The 20,170-nt window shown below is 39.6% G+C and overlaps 2 protein-coding genes across 2 annotated transcripts; both read right to left on the bottom strand.

Annotated features, from left to right (window-relative positions):
- LOC118427052 (macrophage mannose receptor 1-like) lies at positions 1-6,540 on the bottom strand. The gene is made up of 6 exons (XM_035836689.1): positions 6,308-6,540; positions 5,780-6,000; positions 2,355-2,741; positions 1,460-1,846; positions 635-871; positions 1-101 (listed from the first exon to the last, which is right to left on the bottom strand). The coding sequence occupies exons 1-6, from the start codon at positions 6,523-6,525 to the stop codon at positions 1-3; spliced, it is 1,551 nt and encodes a 516-aa protein (XP_035692582.1). The 5' UTR covers positions 6,526-6,540.
- A 4,253-nt stretch (positions 6,541-10,793) lies between these two features.
- LOC118427051 (uncharacterized protein DDB_G0288805-like) lies at positions 10,794-19,902 on the bottom strand. The gene is made up of 5 exons (XM_035836688.1): positions 19,842-19,902; positions 18,494-18,745; positions 16,349-16,576; positions 11,064-11,354; positions 10,794-10,840 (listed from the first exon to the last, which is right to left on the bottom strand). Exons 1-5 carry the CDS (start codon positions 19,900-19,902, stop codon positions 10,794-10,796), a joined length of 879 nt encoding a protein of 292 aa, XP_035692581.1.
- Between the last annotated feature and the right edge of the window lie 268 nt (positions 19,903-20,170).

Here is a 20,170-nt window from a genome sequence, read left to right as displayed (position 1 = left end):
TCATCCCACATGGGATAACCAGTGCGACCTGAGCCATACTTTACGCACAGATTCGTCAGATGAATCCATCTGCGGCCATCTGGCTCTCCTGGATTCCATCCCTGTTGAAACATAGAGTAACAGCTTAAAGTCTGGCAATGCATTACGTCATTGTCTTACATCACACCACCGTGTCCAGTTAACACGTATACCCTTTTACTACTTCACCATCCAAGGCAGTCTTCAAAAATTCTGTAGCATACAGCAATAGAGACTTGAACATCGTGGTTAGAATGGTTTGTCAAAAACAACTGGTGCAAATGCAATTACTAGAATTGGACAAGAAAGTTAGCAGAGAAAAGAAAGAAATCTAATCATATGTCCTAGATTAGTAGTTTTGTAATGATATCTTCTTATTTCTTTACCCCATTGGGAGTTATAATTTCTCTAGATCAACAATGGCATAAATGGTAAATAGATAAAAAAGCTAAAGCAAATTTAAATTTTCGAAGGACGGCTTTAATTTTTTACATTTGTTAAACGGAAATGTTTAAACATGTTTCCAGCAATCTAGGTACAAACAAGGTATGTCTTGAACAACGTACTTTGTAGTAGCCCAATGTAGACCCGTCTTCCCAAAGCCAGTGTCTCTCACGAAGAAGGAATGATCCTTTGTTCCTCAAGCCGATCCAAAACTCGACGTTGTGGCCTTCCTTCTGGACAAGGTTTCTCAAAGCCTGATCCAACTCTTCTGTTTTAGGCATGGCAAGTCTCGCCCCCTCCCTCTCACAGATCTTCCTGGCATCTTTGTGGCCCACTTCCCTGAAATAAAGCCGGATGCAGGTCCTTGCTAGAAGTTTATATCCGACTTGGCAGTTGTCAATCATAGGAGCTAAAACAGGGGAGAAAGAATAAATGTCATCTTATATATCTTTGCCTTGACTTGGAACGGAGGAAACTCTCCTACAATGCGCATGTCAAGACGTTATACTACCATGGTCATTTCAACATTTGTAGATTTTATTCAAATCACTCTCCCGTGATCTATGCATAGATATATCACATTAGGTAACGTTAGGTGGGGAATACCTAAGGCTGAAAACTGGAAATATGTAGTAAATGTATATATGTCACTTCAGTATTGATTTAAATGTGACAAGTAGGAAATTCAAATTAACAACAGAAAATATTCATTATACAAAATGAGTTTGTCTTAGCATTTTAACACTAATAGTCTTTTTTCTCAAACTGCATATCATATCGAAAAATGATGGTTATAAATACATTTGATTTGTGAACAGCTTATTTGTTGATGGGTGATCATGAGGGACATGGAAATCATATGTGTGGCTTGTAAGCTCATACTTTTCTTAACATTTAAAAAGATATTTACAATTGGCAATAGATAGTATTGAATGATAAAATATTAATGATACATAATTTTATTTTGAGTGAATGCTCAAATTAAAGGAAAACACACCTGGTAGTTTAACTTCACAGATGAATTTTTTGGCTGATGAACATTTGTCGTCATTCCATGTCTTTCCGTCATAATAAAGGACGCAATCCTCATCTTTGTCGTTGTTGGGTTCCCCTGGCCCCCATGCGCTGTAGCCTTCAAGTGGGGTGCCGTCTACCCACTCCCAGACCCCCTCTTGACGCCGATCCGCCAAACCGAACCAGAAACGGCCTCTCTCAGCCACATCTTTCTTCAGGGAGATCAGGAAGTCGTCTGTGCCGGCGTCCTTTGGCATAGCGAGGGTCCCACCTTCAGTACGGCAGGTCCAAGACGCATCGAGAAAAGTCATCTGCATGTTGAAGGCCTTGTAGCAGATGTTGTTATGTATTTGGTAACCATTGTGGCATGCTGGAGACAAAACACAATAACGTTTATTTTTGTATCAAACATTTATTGATTGAAAGAAGTGTGTCTATAGCATACAATTATATGCTATAAGAGTAGGATACTTTGTAACAACAGGGGTGTCTACTTTCTGGATTCATAATGTATCGCAATTCAATATTGTCTATGTAGCAACAAAAGCTATAAATGACATTCAGTCTTGTTGACAATGGGATTGTTATGCGCCAATATGCTTTCACCAAAGTGAAATTTACATTCTGACATTATTTCCAAGAAGTTACTTTATTCACTATCTAGAGGGTGTGTGTATTCTATCATACATTACATATTATCATTACAATATCAAATAAAATCTGAGCATGTCACTCCTTATTAATACGTAAACTCTAAAAGGAGAAGGGGAAGGGGAAGTCAATAGACTTGGCATAGTAACGTATCGTTACTCTCCAAGCATATTAATGATGAATAATTTTATTTTGAGTGAATGCTCAGATTAGAGAAAAAAACACACCTGGTAGTTTTAATTCACAGATGAATTTTTTGGCTGATGAACATTTTTCGTCATTCCATGTCTTTCCGTCATAATAAAGGACGCAATCCTCATCATTGTTGTTGTTGGGTTCCCCTGGCCCCCATGCGCTGTAGCCTTCAAGTGGGGTGCCGTCTACCCACTCCCAGACCCCCTCTTGACGCCGATCCGCCAAACCGAACCAGAAACGGCCTCTCTCAGCCACATCTTTCTTCAGGGAGACCAGGAAGTCGTCTGTGCCGGCGTCCTTTGGCATAGCGAGGGTCCCACCTTCGGTACGGCAGGTCGAAGACGCGTCGAGAAAAGTCATCTCCATGTTGAAGGCCTTGTAGCAGATGTTGTTATGTATTTTGTAACCATTGCGGCATGCTGGAGACAAAGCACAACAATGGACTTTTATTATGATTTTGTATTAAACATTTATTGGTTGAAAGAAGTGTGTCTATAGCATGCAATTATAGAGGGATCTCGATTATAAGTTGTCTAGGAAAATTATTCTGTTCAATCTTAAACAATAGACTGTCTAACTACGCAGAAGAAAACAGCCTTTTCAAACCACAACAGGCCGGTTTCAGAAAGAATTTTAGAACAACTGATAATCTATTCACTTTGAACACGCTTGTCAGCAAATATATTAGTAGAAATTCACGTCTGTACGCTTGTTTTGTAGATTTTAGTAAAGCTTTTGATTCTGTTTGGCGAGAAGGTCTTTTACTTAAATTGAAGAAACTTGGGATAGGAGGCAAATTTCTCCTGACCATAAAAGATATGTACTCTAAAACTACAAATTGTATTAAAACAAACAGTGGTCTAACCGATACATTTGTAACTCACTGTGGGGTTCGACAAGGCTGTAACCTGAGTCCAACATTGTTCAACTTATTCATTAGTGACATAGCATCAGAATTTGACCATGCCTGTTGTAATCCTCCAGTTCTACACTGTATGAATGTACCCTGTCTATTGTATGCTGATGATTTAGTAATATTCTCAGAGTCACAACGTGGCTTACAATCATCTTTGTCTAGATTAGAAGAGTACTATAAATCATGGAGGTTGAAAGTCAACCTTAAAAAGACAAAAATTGTAGTTTTCACAAAGGGTGGTCGGTTACCAAAAGACTGTTCCTTCTTGTTCAATAGTAATGTAGTAGAAATTGTATCTTCATATTGTTATTTAGGCATAATTGTCAACTCAGCCGGCACATTCAAAGCCAATCACAAATACCTATATAACAAGGGACTAATTATATAAGAGCTTTGTTTGTAGTCAGACAATCCCTTGACAAAGCTGATGCCCCGTTGTCTGTTAAAAACAAGTTATTCGACTCCTGTGTCAAACCTACATTACTTTATGGGTCGGAGATTTGGGGTTCTTTCAAAAGTTCAAAATCTTGCCCAATCGAATCCGTACATGTAAAATTCTGCAAACAATCCCTCAATGTCCCCAAAACAGCTAGCAATCTTGCTGCACGGGCGGAATTAGGGAGGTACCCCTTACATTTGGAGGCCTCCCTAAACGCCATTAAGTTTTTCACCAGAATCTGCTTGAATGTACCGGCTGATAGTCTCCAGGCAGACGCACTTTTATGTCAATTAGAATTAGACTCTTTGGGTAGTAAATGCTGGGCTTCCGGTGTGCGGAAAATTTTAGAAGAATGTGGTTATGCCTTTGTCTGGTATTCTCCACACTTAATTGTTTCAAAAGTGCCTTCAATCATCTCTGCTATTCAACAACGTTTAAAGGACATCTACTTTCAGACATTCCTACGCGAAATCCATAATGACAACAAAGGCAAATTCGCAAAGAACAAATTACGCTCATACAGACTGTTCAAATCCACCTACAACGAAGAAGAGTACCTTAGAATTCCGAACGAACGACAAAGAACTACAATCACCAAACTGCGACTCAGCTGCCACAAACTCCGTGTTGAAACAGGGAGGCACAACCGCACACCTCTGGAGCAAAGAATCTGTCAGTTTTGTAACATGAACAAGGTCGAAGATGAAGCCCACTTTTTATTAGATTGTAGTTTATATAGTAATGATAGAAGTATTCTTTTTAGCTTTATTATAGGAAAGTTCCCTCGCTTTGAATCTTTGTCTAGTGTTGAAAAATTCATTTTTCTTATGAGGTTTGATCGAACGACATTATACAAACACATTCCAAGCTACATATTCAACATTACTAAGAAACGAGAGGAAGCCGAACAAATGTATTAGACTAGTTTTAGAATCCATGTTTTAGAAACCATGTGTACTGCAATACTACCTTTTGTATCTATATGCCTGTACTTAGCCCGATAGGGCATGAATGTGCAATAAAGGCTATTATTATTATATGCTATAAGATTAGGATACTTTTTAACAACAGGGGTGTCTACTTTATGGATTCATAATGTATCGCAACGCAATATTGTCTATTTAACAAAAAAGCTATAAATGGCATTCAGTCTTGTTGACAATGGGTTTGTTAAGCGACAATATGCTTTCACCAAATTGAAATTTACATTCTGACATTATTTCCAAGAAGTTACTTTACTCACTATATCTAGACGGTGTGTGTATTCTATCATACATTACATTACATATTATCATTACAATATCAGATAAAATCTGAGCGTGTCATTCCTTATCAATATGTAAACTCTAAAAGGAGAACGGGAAGGGGATAACTATATCAGTCGCAACTGTTCACAGTAGCAACCAGAGAACAGCACGCCCCTAGAAGAGAATGCCTCCAAGGCAAGGTTTTCCACGTGGCAGATTCAGTATCACGCACATGCACGTGTATGGCATCATTTCCGTGTCAAAATATCGTATCTAAAAACGTACCTTAAATTAGCGAAAATGCGTGGCATGCAGACCACATACTTACACCTTACGCAGCCGTGCGAGTGACGCGCCTGTAGACGCACTCCCTCCCTGCTCTTACTATTCCTTTCCCACTTTTTCAGAAAAACGTGGCTCCCAAAAAACGTACGGACAAAAAGCACGTACGGTGGGTTGTTCCCTTAGCTAAAGACGTAACTTGAATATCGTCATCAGGTATACGATATCGTAATTCAGGCGATTCTTTTTTATACTGTATCGTTCTATTCTATATCGGAATATGGTATCACAAAACTTTAGTTAAAGTGCGCAATGACTATGGCCATAGATTACAATATGTTTATCACTGTTCATTGTCACATGTATGTTCCCTATGTTTCTAGCATGTATCTGCAATGAACCTTCGGGCATGAACTTGCAAACAGACTTTCTGTTATAAAGATTCTTCAATCGACGCAGTTCAGATTTCCGTTTGGATGTTGTTTTGATCGGATAATTCTATCATACAATATATCTTTTGTTTAGAGTTATTCTGCCAAAGGTGATCGAAAAGAAAAGTTGAATATGTCTTACCATCCTGTATCTCGCAGACGTAGCGGAATACTAGGAGGCAGTTTGCGTCTGCCCACTTGTCTCGTCGTTCGCCCACTTTGTTCCCGTAGACGATGTGCGCACAGTTGAGTCCGTCGTTTGGCTCCCCGGACGCCCAACTCGTAAAACTGCCGAGTGCGGTGCCCCTGTCGTCTCTCCAGTCACCCGCTGTCTTCCTTATACCAAGCCAAAACTGAGCGTCCCTATATTATTAAATGTAAAAGTGCATGGCATCAGTTTGTTACTGCCTCTCTTATCGCTAGTTCTGCAGACAAGAATATCCATTTAACGTCTTTCGGACGCAGCAACATCTTGTGCTGTAGTACTATGTGAACCAGCCATAATCGCCATGATGAAAGTGACAGACGGTCACCGAAAAGTCGTTATGAATAAAGCAATTTTTGTGTAAAACGAGTTTCTTTATTAAGTAACGTACCAACCTGATGAAACTGTTCGCGAATTTCCATTCCACTTGCAGTGAGGCCCAAGCCTATATAGTTGTCACCTTACCTGCTGACGCAGTTCTTTAGGAACGCCAGGTTCTGTTGTTCCTCTTCGTTCCTTGGAATCGCAACGATGCCGCCTTGTCGTCTGCATTCTTCCTGTGCGCCCCCATACGTTGAGTTGCCTTCAGGGACGGTGTACGTTTTACCACTGGACAGTACGATTCGGTTGTCTTGCGGACAGGGTGCTTCAAAGACAAGATTTCGGAGACCTAATACCTCCATGAAATATTTTGATGATACAGATGACTTTCACATCTGCATAATTTATGCTTGATTATGAACATCTTTAACTAACTTACAAAGGTCACAATACTGACAATCCAATCATTTACTATATGTACTGAGATTAATTAGGGCACTTTGACGTTAATCGTATGCAATATTATGCAATTTAGGGACTTATTTGCATGATTGATATCTGCTAATCTTCTACCTACCACAAACTATATAATTTATGTTACAGGTATTTGAGTCCTAAAAGGGAAACACTATAATTAAAAATAAAATTTGGGCCGGACGAGATGGCCGACATCTGCCCGCTAGGCCAACAATGTTCTTCTTGCGTTGAGATACATACAAACTACGTATTCCAGACCTAGTTTGCACGGGCGTTCAACCAATCAGATATTGATTATACTAGTAACGCTTACATAGGAAACTTGCATAATTCTCTTCCTGTCGTAGATACCAGCTCTGTTGAAAAGCTGCACATTTCTTTGGGCAGTACAATTAGTTTTTGCAATATTATGCAAATTATGGAAGTGTTGCAAAATTGATGTCTGCTAATCTTCCTACCTACCTACCACAAGTTATATGTTACAGGTATTTGTGTCCTATAATGGAAAACACTATGAATATAGATTTTCTCATTAACCCTATTCAGACCGGGCTTTTTTGGTCTTCCATGGACGGGGAGGTTGGGGGGTGGGGGGATGGATGGACGGTCTTTTGAGGCCCGCCCCTTCTGACACCTGTAATTCTAAAACGAATTATCGTATGGCCACCAAATTTTCCGAGCATGATATAGACATAATATCTGACATTTATGTACGTTTGACGCAACGGTGACGTAATTATGACGTCATCAATTTGACTTGATTGGCTGGAACCGTGAAATGGGGGTATTCCCAGAAAACCTTAATGTATGCTACAAAAATGTAACAGTAAGTGCAGATAACAGAACGATAATGTTTATTACGACTTATCTTGCCAATAACAACATCGATGACTTGTCATAATGACGTTTTGACATCTGTAAAAGACGTCACGTACCTTATGTCACACATTAAGGAGCATGTGGCGTGTTTTGGTATGTCGTGTGACATCTGTAAAAGTCGTCACGTACTTTGTTTCACACGTGACGTGAATAACACGGATCTGTTAAAATACGTCACGTACGTTCTACAAAGATATAAGTCACGCCCTACTGAATCGTTAACTAAGTTATTGATAAAATGACGTCAGCTATGCCGCACGTAAGTGTGTCGTCTCAATAATACATCTGACGTCACGTTTTTTTACGTCCCATGTGACGTGAAAAACGTGAAAAACGTCACGTATATAGCTCCCGTATTTTTGAAACAAATATATTGCCATAACTAGACATTGAATAGGACGTTACTTGTCCACGTCCCACTTTTTAATCACGTCACGTGTGATACGTCACATTTCTGGAATTAGCTAAGTTATTGATAAAAGGACGTCACGTATGCCGCACGTAAGTGTGACGTCTCTGTAAAACGTCGGACGTCACGTATTTTTCGTCTCATGTGACGTGAATTTAGATAAAACGTCACGTATATAGCTCCCGTACTTTTGAAACAAATGTATTCCCATGATACGAGTTAAATACGGATTGGTGACACGGAAATGATGCCATAATATGTACCCAAAATAAGAGGTCATACGTCGATGATGCCGCAAATAAGGCATCAAAGACCTTTTTTTCTGTGTGTACGAAGTCTGCATTTCCGTCGTACAAGATCTCATAAGGATAACAAGTACTTTCGTAAACAAACTGTATCTCAAAAACCGATCCCCGCCTCTGCTGTTGAGTTCCCCAGTTTGATAAATGATGTACTTTATAGATGGATAAAATGCTCCAACCTGGTATAGGAATCCGATCGTACATGTTGCCATCCGATGTAGACACTTTCTGCCCATCTGAGCAGAGCCTGCTTTTCAAATAGCATTGGTTGACTATGTTGTACTGAAACGACAGGCATGTCGAGTCGGCACAGCACGCCTCCGCACAGCCCTGGAGAGTGACACCAGGAGGACTGGATATGTCTGAACCTGGACCTGAACAATCACTCCGGGGGATGTGGCGAAACGCTGATAATCCACATGTTTCTGAAAAAGATTAATGAAGCTTGAAGCCGGTCACAAGCGCGTACGATTTACTGCGATTTACACAGTACGTCGTAAGTCGGGGAACAATCGGGCGCAATAGTTAATATATATATATATATATATATATATATATATATATTGTTGATATGTTCGATACATAAATTCAACTACATTCAGGGAGGCGACAACCCTCACTGTGTTCAAGTAGGCATATATATTCACAAACGCTTATATCTTAGAACTAATAGTGTAAATGACATACTAGACCCAATATGTTGACTTATTCATACCTATAGACATCCGTATATTATGTTAGCCCTTATTGTTATGTTAACTAGGTTGTTAAGCTTTATCCTACACCTCCCTTTTGTACTTGTGTAATACTAGTAGTTGTTTGCCATACATTGTATCATGTACACTTGTCGTGCAATAAAGTTCTTAAAAAGCCGTGGTCACAAAGGTCGCAGTCCGTCGTACAATGAGGTCATAAGAGCATACCTGGGTCAATCGTAGTTAAATCACAATAAATCGGGGAGCCTCCTATAACGAAAATAGAGCTTAAATGGAATTTGAACATGTTCAAAGTTTCTCCATCGTCGTACGATTTTTATTGCCCCATAGCAGACTTCATTACGGGCATTAATTTCTAATAATGACGTTAATGATTCATATACCTTTAGCATGTTGTGATGGTTTCAGTTTTCCCTGATACTATCAATGTTGACGAAAAGGGAAACTATATCAGTCGCAACTGTTCACAGTAGCAACAATAGAACAGCATGCCCGTAGAAGAGCCCGCCTCCAAGGTAAGGTTTTCCACGTGAAAGATTCAGTATCACGCACATGCACGTTATGCTTGAAGGCTACATACACGTGGGTCCATAATTAGATCAGATCTCAGCTCTCCCGGTCTTGGGTCACTTAACCATAACCGTAACCATGGGGACAACTCCAACAGAAAGGCAGGCTTCACACGCTAAAAAAACATGTTTTGTTATGTCGGGCGTGACGTGTGACATCTGTAAAACACGTCACGTACTTTGGGTCACGCGTGACGTGAATTAAACATGCATCTGTTAAAACACGTCACGTACGTTCTACAGAGTGGGACGTGGATATTAGTCACGTCCTACTAAATCGTTAACGAAGTTATTGATAAAAAGACGTTACGTATGCCGCACGTAAGTGCGACGTTTCTGTAATACGTCGGACGTCACGTATTTTACGCCTCATGTGACGTGAATTTAGAAAAAACGTTACGTATATAGCTCTCGTATTTTTGAAACAAATATATTGCCATACTATGTTTTTGATAAAAGGACGTCACGTATGCAGCAGGTAAGTGTGACGTTTTTTAATAGGTCGGACGTCACATATTTTACGTCCCATGTGACGTGAATTTAGGTAAAACGTCACGTATACAGCTCCCGTATTTTTGAAACAAATATATTGCCATATACTTTGTGTAACACGTGGAGTAAATTAAACACGGATCTGTTAAAACACGTCACACACATACTACAAAGACAGTCATCAGTCACTAAATCGTTAACTAAGTTATTGATAAAAAGACGTCACGTATCTTGCACGTAGCCTGTGACGTGTTTGGAATAGGTCGGACGTTACGTATTTTACGTCCCATGTGACGTGAATTTAGGAAAAACGTCACGTATATAGCTCCCGTATTTTTGAAACAAATATATTGCCATAGACGCCACGTACTTTGTGGCACACGTGACGTGAATTAAACAAGGATCTGTCAAAACACGTCACGTACGTTCTACAAAGTGGGACGTGGACATAAGTCACGTCCTACTCAATCGTTAACTAAGTTATTGATAAAAATACGTTACGTATGCCACACGTAAGTGTGACGTTTCTGTAATACATCGGACGTCAAGTATTTTACGTCCCATGTGAAGTGAATTTAGATAAAGCGTCACGTATATGGCTCATGTATTTCTGAAACAAATATATTACCATAAACCGTACAATAAAGATATCTAGCAGTGGTTACAAATACATTACTTAGCATTTCTTTTATTCATTGGTTGATAATGTTACCGAAGTGAAGAAATGTCCAAAAGCCAAAGCAGTGTTTACCTTTCATGTATGTTGACGTCTCTTGCTTCGTAGTCTCAAGATACTTGCTCCGTCGCGTCACACTGGTCGTAAGTAACAGATACTAGAGTAATAAGAAAAAAAACTGTATCACGCTTATCTTAAATTAATGTATTTCTATGAAAAAAAATCACATGAAATCTCAATCAAGAAATGAGAAATGGTTCAAAGACATTGAATTTTGTAAAAACATAATTAAGTCAATGTATTTCAAAATAGGACAAACAAAACAAGTAAAAATTGCACATTTCCATGTGAACGCTTCGAATGTAGGACAATCTTGTTACCTTTTTGTATGTCGTTGTCAGATCCGGCAGATTCGAAATCACTTCTAGCGGTATGGTTGTCGCAACTGGCAATGTGGTTGCCAAGGCTGGCACAGTGGTTGTTACTGCTGGTATTTTTGTTGTCACTCCTGGCATTGTGGTTGTTACTGCTGGTATTTTTGTTGTCACTCCTGGCAGTTTGGTTGTCACGGCTGGCATTGTGGTTGTCACTCCTATCATTGTGGTTTTCAAGGCTGGTATTGTCGCTGTCACCTTTGTTGTTGGTGTCACGGGCGGCAGGGTGGATGTCACCTTTGTCAGTGAAGACGTTGTTGTACGATCATCACCAGTTGCCCCAAAAGATGAGTCGGTTGTAGAAGTCTGTTTTGTATGGAGCTAAGTGAAGATAACAACGCTATAGGGGTCAAATTCATAATGAAATACGAATAATATTATTAGAAACAGAGAGTGATATGCGAAACCAAAAACTCTAAAACGAGTTCGTACTCAACATTGTGGCTTCTTATTTCTTTCGTATCTGACTGAAAAGTTCAAAAGTATGAAATAATTTGTAAATTTGTGGTGTTCTTATCGACGTTTTCCTTTCGATATTGTATATGTAACATCAGCTATTGTTTTAACAATGATTTTACTGATCATGTCAAAGTATGAAAATCAGCCTTTGGCTGCGATGTAAAAAATTTACAAAATTTCAAAATCAGATAAATCGTTATCAAGTCTGTTTCGAAGAAATTTTCCTACCCACAACCTAAAGCCCCCTTCACACGAGAGCACGATTGAGTCGGAATGCCGTCCGAATGAAAATGTTTTTCTATTCGTGGCAATTCCTCGCAATTCGTACTGTATTCTAAACATTCGTACTGCGTTCCAGATATTCGTCCCCGTTCTTTTGGCTGGCTCGAAAGTTTTTGACATGTCAAAAACTGTCGAGGTGCATTCGAAGTGTAGAAATATCGAATGGCATTCCAAATGGATTCTAAGTGGATTCTAACTAGTCTAACTGCAGTCTGACCTCATTCTGTGGCATTCCAACATTCTTCGAAACGTTTTTATCTCATTCGAAGGAGAACCGAAAAGGCAAGCCACTTCGAATCCTACCCGAATGTGGCCAAAAGAATATCTCGAATGCAGTACGAATTTCTAGAATACACTACGAATTCCCAGGAATAGAAAAGAATTTTCATTCTGACGGCATTCTTGCTCATTCTTTCTCGTATGAAGGGGATATCAAGTCCATTTGGAACCCCCGCTCGGAATGGCCCCGAATGTGTTACGAATTTTGCAAATACTTCATTCCGACTTGTTCGGCTTGATTCCTGCTAATTCGATTTCCGTGTGAAGGCCCTATTACTGCCGACCTTTTAAAGAAAATTTCATAATTGAATGCTAGTTTTTCAGGCTGCTTTTCTGTAATAGCTTTTAAGACTATACCAGAAACCTACTCGTAGTCATGTAGAGAGAACGTATATTAAGGACTAACTGTTGCTAAATACTTAGGAGACTGACCGGATAGATTTTTGTTGTGTTCTCCAGTAGACCGGTGACATAAATGCCGATTACAACTCCCGAAGCAACCAAGGATCCCAAAGAAACAGCGATGATGATGCCGCGGACTAGACGGGAGCGGAGACATGTCAACCACCACCCAGTCTTACCTAAGAAAATGCAATGATTAACACAAAAGTTACAAAGGCAGAAATTGATGTATTTAACAATGGTTGTCAGCATAGAATTTGTAACATCTACTGGCTAAACAAAATCTGTAATGGAGAACTGTACAGAATAACGAACACAAGACAATTGTCGGCTAAAATTGCCATCAGAAGACTAAAATAGCTGGGCCATGTTCTCCAGATGTCGGGTGACCGTATCCCAAATGTTGCTCTACATTGGGCCCCTGAGGGGAAGAGGAAACGGGACCGTCCTTAAGTTACATGGAGGCGCACTGTGGCTAAAGACCTAGCGGCCATTGGGATCCCCTGGGATGCTGCTCAGTCCCTAGCATAGCAGACCCCAGTGGATGAAACTCATCACAGCTTTATACCACTCATGATAAGTAAGTAACACAGAAGTAAAGATTTTAGGGCAACAACAGTGATTTGACAAAGTGTTAGTTATTTTTAGCTTGGTTATTCAGGAGTAGTATAGTAGGGACACGCTGACTATTATTATTCAGGCGCAAGCAGGCGCAGGTCAAAGGTCATCGCCTGCTGATATGTATTCAGGCCAGGTTCAGATTCACGTCAGATATAATTTATTCAGGCGCAGTTCAGAGGTTAACTATTATGTATTCAGGCGCAGGTCATAGGTCACATATAATTTATTCAGGAGCAGGTCAGAGGTTAGGTTATGACGGCAAAATCTAGGGGAATAGGTATTTTGTTAGATCTGAGCAGGGGTGAAATAGGGGTCAGGCCGACCTTTTGATAGAGAACCCCCGCCCCACCCCAAATAATCCTCCCCCTCCCCAATTGTGAAAGACATGTCCTTATTTGGCCTGGTTCTATGTCTCTAAGTCAATCAACCGGTTAAATCTGCTGAGATCAGTCTTTAATGGCTGCGCTGAAAACACAAACAAAAGACGTCTTTCGTCAGTTACTATATCACAAAGCCCTAGGCTTGGTTTCCGAGCACTGACGACGCCCCAGTTCCGTGGCGTACGTAAAAGTAATACAATGGGTGGATGCGATCTCGGCGGAAGAGGAATATGGAAAGATTACTGACAGCTTCATGGACAACGTACCCAACGCGTGGGATGGGCTGGAAACGGTGCTCGAAAAAGTACTGCAAGAGGAACGATTAAACTGGGGTCGACTCGTTACCGCAATGTCTTTCGCCGTGGACGTATGTGTCAACGTTCACGAACAGTATGCCATGAAGGAAGTACCGACGCCATCTCCACCGAGTTAGCGACGTTGATTTGCGACTATGCGGGTAACTGGTTGTTACACCAACGTGGATGGGACGGATGGCTTGACCGTCGGCGGCACGACAAGTACCCGTCGGTTGTACAGTGTCTCTGTTGGCTTCTATTGCACACGTTTGCATCATCGTGACGTAAATTTTGCAATGAACACGCGGCTTGACCGTCGGCGGCACGACAAGTACCCGTCGGTTGTACAATGTCTCTGTTGGCTTCTAACTGCACACGTTTGCATCATCATGACGTAAATTTTACAATGAACACGCCCAAGCAAGTAAAAACACTGCTCCGGAGTAAAATAAAACTGCTCCGGAGTATCCTCCGGAGTAAATGAGTAAGTATATTTGTTGTAATAAGTTAGTATATTTGTCATGTACGTACGAACATATGTCATCTATATGTACATGCAGTAAATCATTGCTTTGGAGTAGCTATATGTATTGCTCCGGAGTAAAAAAAACTGCTCCGGAGTAAAATAAACTGCTCCGGAGTAAAAGAAAACTGCTCCGGAGTAAAAGAAAACTGCTCCGGAGTATGCTCCGGAGTAAGTGAGTAAGTATATTTGTTGTAAGTATGTATATTTGTCATGTACGTACGAACATATACCATCTATATGTACATGCAGTGAAACATTGCTTTGGAGTAACTATACGTGTTGCCCCGGAGTAAAAACACTGCTCCGGAGTAAAAACACTGCTCCGGAGTATGCTCCGGAGTAAGTGAGTAAGTATATTTGTTGTAAGTAAGTATATTTGTCATGCACGTACGAATATGTACCATCTATATGTACATGCAGTGAACCATTGCTTTGGAGTAGCTATACGCGTTGCTCCGGAGTAAAAACACTGCTCCGGAGTAAAAAATCTGCTCCGGGGTAAAAACACTGCTCCGGAGTATGCTCCGGAGTAAGTGAGTAAGTATATTCGTTGTAAGTATATTTGTCATGTACGTACGAATATGTACCATCTATATGTACATGCAGTGAACCATTGCTTTGGAGTAGCTATACGTGTTGCTCCGGAGTAAATAAAACTGCTTCGGAGTAAATAACTGAGTAAATATATTTTGGTAAGTAACGAATACGTGTCTATAAGGTGAGCATTTATCAATACAACAACACAAAAGACACTAGTGTACGGTAATGCTGTTTGGTAACACTTTACTATCATTTGACGTCGATCAAAAATGTATCATGGAATTCATAATCAACGTGCATCTTGTCCTATATGTCAAGCATGGTATCACATTAGGAAAGAAAAGTTGTACTGCAAGCGATATGGCGACCTCACATTACTTCAGGACGAGGTAACCATATTTTTTCATCAATGTCTGTTCTGAGACCCAGTTCTTGCTGTGTACAATCTCATTGCTGTAACGAGGCAACGCAGCGAACTCTATTAGATAAAACTTTTTGCCAGCGCGCTTCGTCTCTTTGATGACACTTTGAGGAACATCGCCTGGCTGGTGAGGAAGTGCGATGGTCAAGTCTCGATAGAGTGTCCACTCCTCCTCGTCACCGCTGTGGTAGCCGCTGTCGTAGCCGGTACGTTCACTTTCATCAGATGAAACCGTCCCGGAGGACACATCTGTCCCTTTATCACTCTCTAAAAAGGAATCGTACTGACACAAACAGTTAACTCTTTATAACGTATCCCTATATAATACTTGTTCCCACTCAGTTAAAGTGGCATGTGATTAGTCATTTGTTACCTAGAACTCCTTATCATTATGTATAAGCGTAGATATTAGTCTTAGAGTTCTGTACATGTATTGATTTGTTTGCCATACATTGTACCTGTACAATTCTTGCGCGATAAAGATTTAATTGAAAATTGAATTGATTGAGTTTCACGTGAGTCATACCCACCTGGCTATATGATTTATATGGTTAAAAGATAGAGACTGAGAATCCTGAACGCCATGGATGCCACTGCCTTGGCATTCATGGATTCAATATAATGCAATTTGCTAATAAAAGTAGTGATAGTGGTTCGTGAATACACAAAGAAAAAATGTCAATGAGACTGCACAGGGGATGATTTTGGTTAACCCTCTTCACGATGGCAGAGTATAATTAAGAGAACAGTTTAGATTAGGCATGTTGAGGTCTATTGAGGGGAACATACTGTTAGACAGGTCACATTTAAAGACTATGGTGACAGTAAGTCCTAGATAACAGCCTCCGGCTGTTGGGTAGCCCTGGCTGTATTTCTTTCTATACAGCTGAATAAATCAAATCAAATCAAAAACATCTTGTCTGATTATCTGCTACTCATGATAATGGTGTGAATGGTTAGGGCATGGGACACAGTGTCCCTCTTCCCCTTTATAGGAAAAATAAACTCTAAAATTTACATTGTACCTTTGTTGTTGTGATCTTGTCGAAGTGCGCCAGGTACGTAGGTTGGGTTATTCAGCAGGCCCGAGTCGTCCTTCTGTACATTGTTTGATGCTGTGGTGTTTTCCTGTTTATCAGCTCTCTGCCCTATCTCTGCAGCAGGCTGCTGTGGCCTGTCGATGTCATCTGTGTCGGAATTGTTGTACACGTGGCTTTCAGGGTCATCATTGCAGTCATCGGGTGTTCCGTCGTCTGGATTAATAATATATCGCAAGTCAATAGTGTCTATGTAGCAAAACATACTAAATATGACATCCATTCTTGTTAACAATGGGTTTGCTATGCGCCAATATGCTTTCACCAAATTGAAATTCACATTCTGACATTATTTCCGAAAGTTTTCTTAACCCTAGCTAGACTCGGGGTATGTATGATTATGCATTACACATTATTATTATGATATCAAATAAAATCCGAGCAGTTATTCCTTAGTAATATGCAAACTCTTCCGTGCTCCATCCGGAACACCCTTGTGGCATTGCCGTCAGTTCTGTGCAGTCAAGTATGAAAATTACAGTATAGAAGTCATAGATGCACACGGTGTACCGATAGGAAAGAAAAGTAACGAGAAACATTGGAAGCTTCATTCATGAACTCAATAAAAGTATCTATAACGTTTAAATGCAGAATATAGAAACGGTGTAGAAGTTGAACGAAACTAAAGGTAGACTAGGTATAGGTTCTTGTAATGACCATAATGCAACGACCGCAATGACAAATTGCTTGATCGGCAAGTAGTTATTTGGAGAGGTGTGAATTTTGGCACGGAGGTACGGGGCAGTCGGGTGGAAAATCGTCTTTTTGACTAGACCGCAAGAGACACAAGCTTTGCTGTTGCTTGTGCTACAGCTAGAATGGAAGTGTCACGTGAATGGCTGAGAGAGAATTCCAAGAAGATGGCCACATGGAGTGTCACTATCTTCGGCCAATCAGAGATCGGAGGATTGTGCTTGGTTGTGGCATTTTTGTCGTAAACAACATCTGGAATCAATAACAAACCGCCCAGAATTTGCTGCTTTGAAAATCCTATTTTATCTGCTTATAGTTTGCAGCTTGTACTTAGTTCATAGAACTTTTTGATGCTACGGTACTCAGATGTAGCATCCACGAATATGTGTAAACATAAAGTTTACCACCTTAAAATTTTCAACTTTTGAACGTTTTTACCTTGCCTATTTTTTGTTAATTTATGGGCTAGAAATCTCCATAGAGTACTGGAACGTCATATCCCGTGTACCATTAGTTTTTTAGAATAAACATTAACATGATTATCAAGACATATGCCACGCCCTTCATTTGAAGAAAAAAATATCAAAGAATACATCATGAATTTGTCGCAATGAAAATCCGATGCAATTATCGAAAAACATAATTGTGTTGGCACACGTGCCCTGTTGTTCCAGACCAGTGATTAGAAAATATATGAATATACTTCGTTTGTATTCGAGTTACAAGCTGCGGGATTCATGTCATTTATTAGAAATACTTTGTCAGATAATATTCTGTGAAAAATCGGCCACTTTACCTTACCTTTCGCTTAAAATGCCTATTTCTTTCAACCCAAACATAATTTCATCTTAGTAATACTGTTAAGGTCGCATGTCAAACAAACGGCTAATTTGTAACTATGATACCTTTTTAGTAGTTAAACATTACTTAATGATATTTATTGGCTTTTGAGGCCTACGCCAACTTTCATGTCGTATAACGCTAGAACGGAATACGCTAGAGCCACAAAATTTGGTGCGTTTTACTTAGATATTGTTGGCAACAATATCAAGAAGTATGAAAAAAAATTTCAATTTTTCGTGTTGGTATGCACTGGCGTTTTTGACAAAAATCCAATCCAATCCAGCCAATACAATCAAAATGATGGCGTCATAATTACGTTATATTACCACATAATAGCGTCAAAATTCTTACAATTGTCAGATATTATGTCTACAGCATTAAAAAGTTACAGGACTAAGAAGTGGAGGTACCTCAAAAGCTTTCAACATGAATGCCAATAAAACGTAAAACGAAAACAATACTCATGGAAATAGAAAACAAACGACAAGAATACCTATGTCAATGTCAATACCAATAGAATACAAACGACATAAATACCTTTGTGTCCTGATTGTTGGGCTGAACCAGTCTTGTACATCGTGTTGGCAGCCAATCCAATGACATTACGGCCTACAGTTACGGTAAACGTGCCCCTTGCTTCCATGTCATTTGCTGGATCACCGCCTTTCTTTGAGGCACGGATTTCCCGGAGGGTGGTGTTGTGATCCCTTTCGGTGTTGTGGTTGACATGGCAGTCAGGAGTATCGTTACCTTCGTCGGTAGTCGATGATTGTACGGTATTGTCAATACCTGCGACAAAAGGATAATGTTTAATTGTTTTTTTTCCAAAATCATACCAAAAGTCTAATGCGCTGTCTGAAAGTGAAACTCAAGTGAAAGAGAAATGTCGGAAAAAACTTTCCAATCAACTAAATGGTACTACATTCACTATTGTGGGTTTTGACTTTTTAAGGTATGGGATAGTTAACAGACCAACGTCCAACAAAATCAGTTTTTTTTTTCTTTTTTGGAACTTAACCATTTGAAGGCGAAAATGGTAACATTTCGGTTAAATTATGTATGTATTTATTTTGGTAATAGTACCTACATAGTATACAATGGGGTTTGCCAAAATAATAAATTACTTGGATGAAGTCGATTTAAAAAAGATTTAGACATATTTCTGTTAGTTCTTTTTGTCATTACTTTGTATACACTGTTTCATCAATCTATGAAAAATATTTTCAGTCTTGGTGTCACTGTCATGTTTCATGATGCTCATTATCACATTTTATGGCGAAACGGAGCCAGGAGCTAGAACCCCCCCCCCAAAAAAAAACATTCTATCATACTCCAGCTTTTTAACAATCGTTTCGTCTTTTCAATTTGTGAAAAGAAATGTTGACGTTATTTCATAAGAGAGGGTTAGGAATATTTTCACTTGTCTAAGCACAGATAATTAATAGCTAATTATCATAATTAATGCACCACGTTTTACACTAAAGACTGAATTTCTTTCCCAAAAGTTATTTTCTTTTTTAGGCAACTATACACCGTTGCTTTAATTGCATTGATAAAGAATCCCCGTTATTAAAGTGACATTTCTAGATACAAGGTATACGTAGTATATATAATATATATATATAAAATTTGCTGGGGTCCAACGGTTTGGACCCCGCCGAACCAGGCACAAACTTTCAAGTACAGTATAGCTTATACAGCAATTTTGCTAAGCTCAGTGAACATTTGTTAGACGTCCCAAGGCATGTATACAAACTCAAAGAAGGAAATTAATTTCTCCGATAAAAAATATTGATATGGCAGATATGAATATACGCTTGTAGGTAGATACGACCCATACGATCGGATAAGAGTTAAAATTCAATTCAGCCAAACAAGAACATACCTGCATGTCCGTCTAATGATGGAGACGATACCCCAATATGAATACCTCCCTGTGTAGCCATCGCCTGTCGAGTAACAGAGAGACCAGAATACTGGAACCAGCCTAGACTAAGAGAACTCGACGCCCACGCAACAAAATTGTCTGGTGAAAGTTAATGTAAATAAAATCATAATAATAATAAGAATCATCATCTGGTGTATTATAGAAAAATATTAATGAAAAATCGTATGCAGCACGTAAGATGTCGACAGCTAAAAGGAGTACAAATCAGTTTGAACAAATGTCAAAACAAGACTGGCAATAAAAATATTATTGCCATGACGACGATT

The sequence above is a fragment of the Branchiostoma floridae genome, chromosome 12 (genome assembly GCF_000003815.2).
Source record: "Branchiostoma floridae strain S238N-H82 chromosome 12, Bfl_VNyyK, whole genome shotgun sequence".
NCBI classification, from domain to species: Eukaryota; Metazoa; Chordata; class Leptocardii; order Amphioxiformes; family Branchiostomatidae; genus Branchiostoma; species Branchiostoma floridae.
This window is presented reverse-complemented; position numbering and strand designations above follow the sequence as displayed.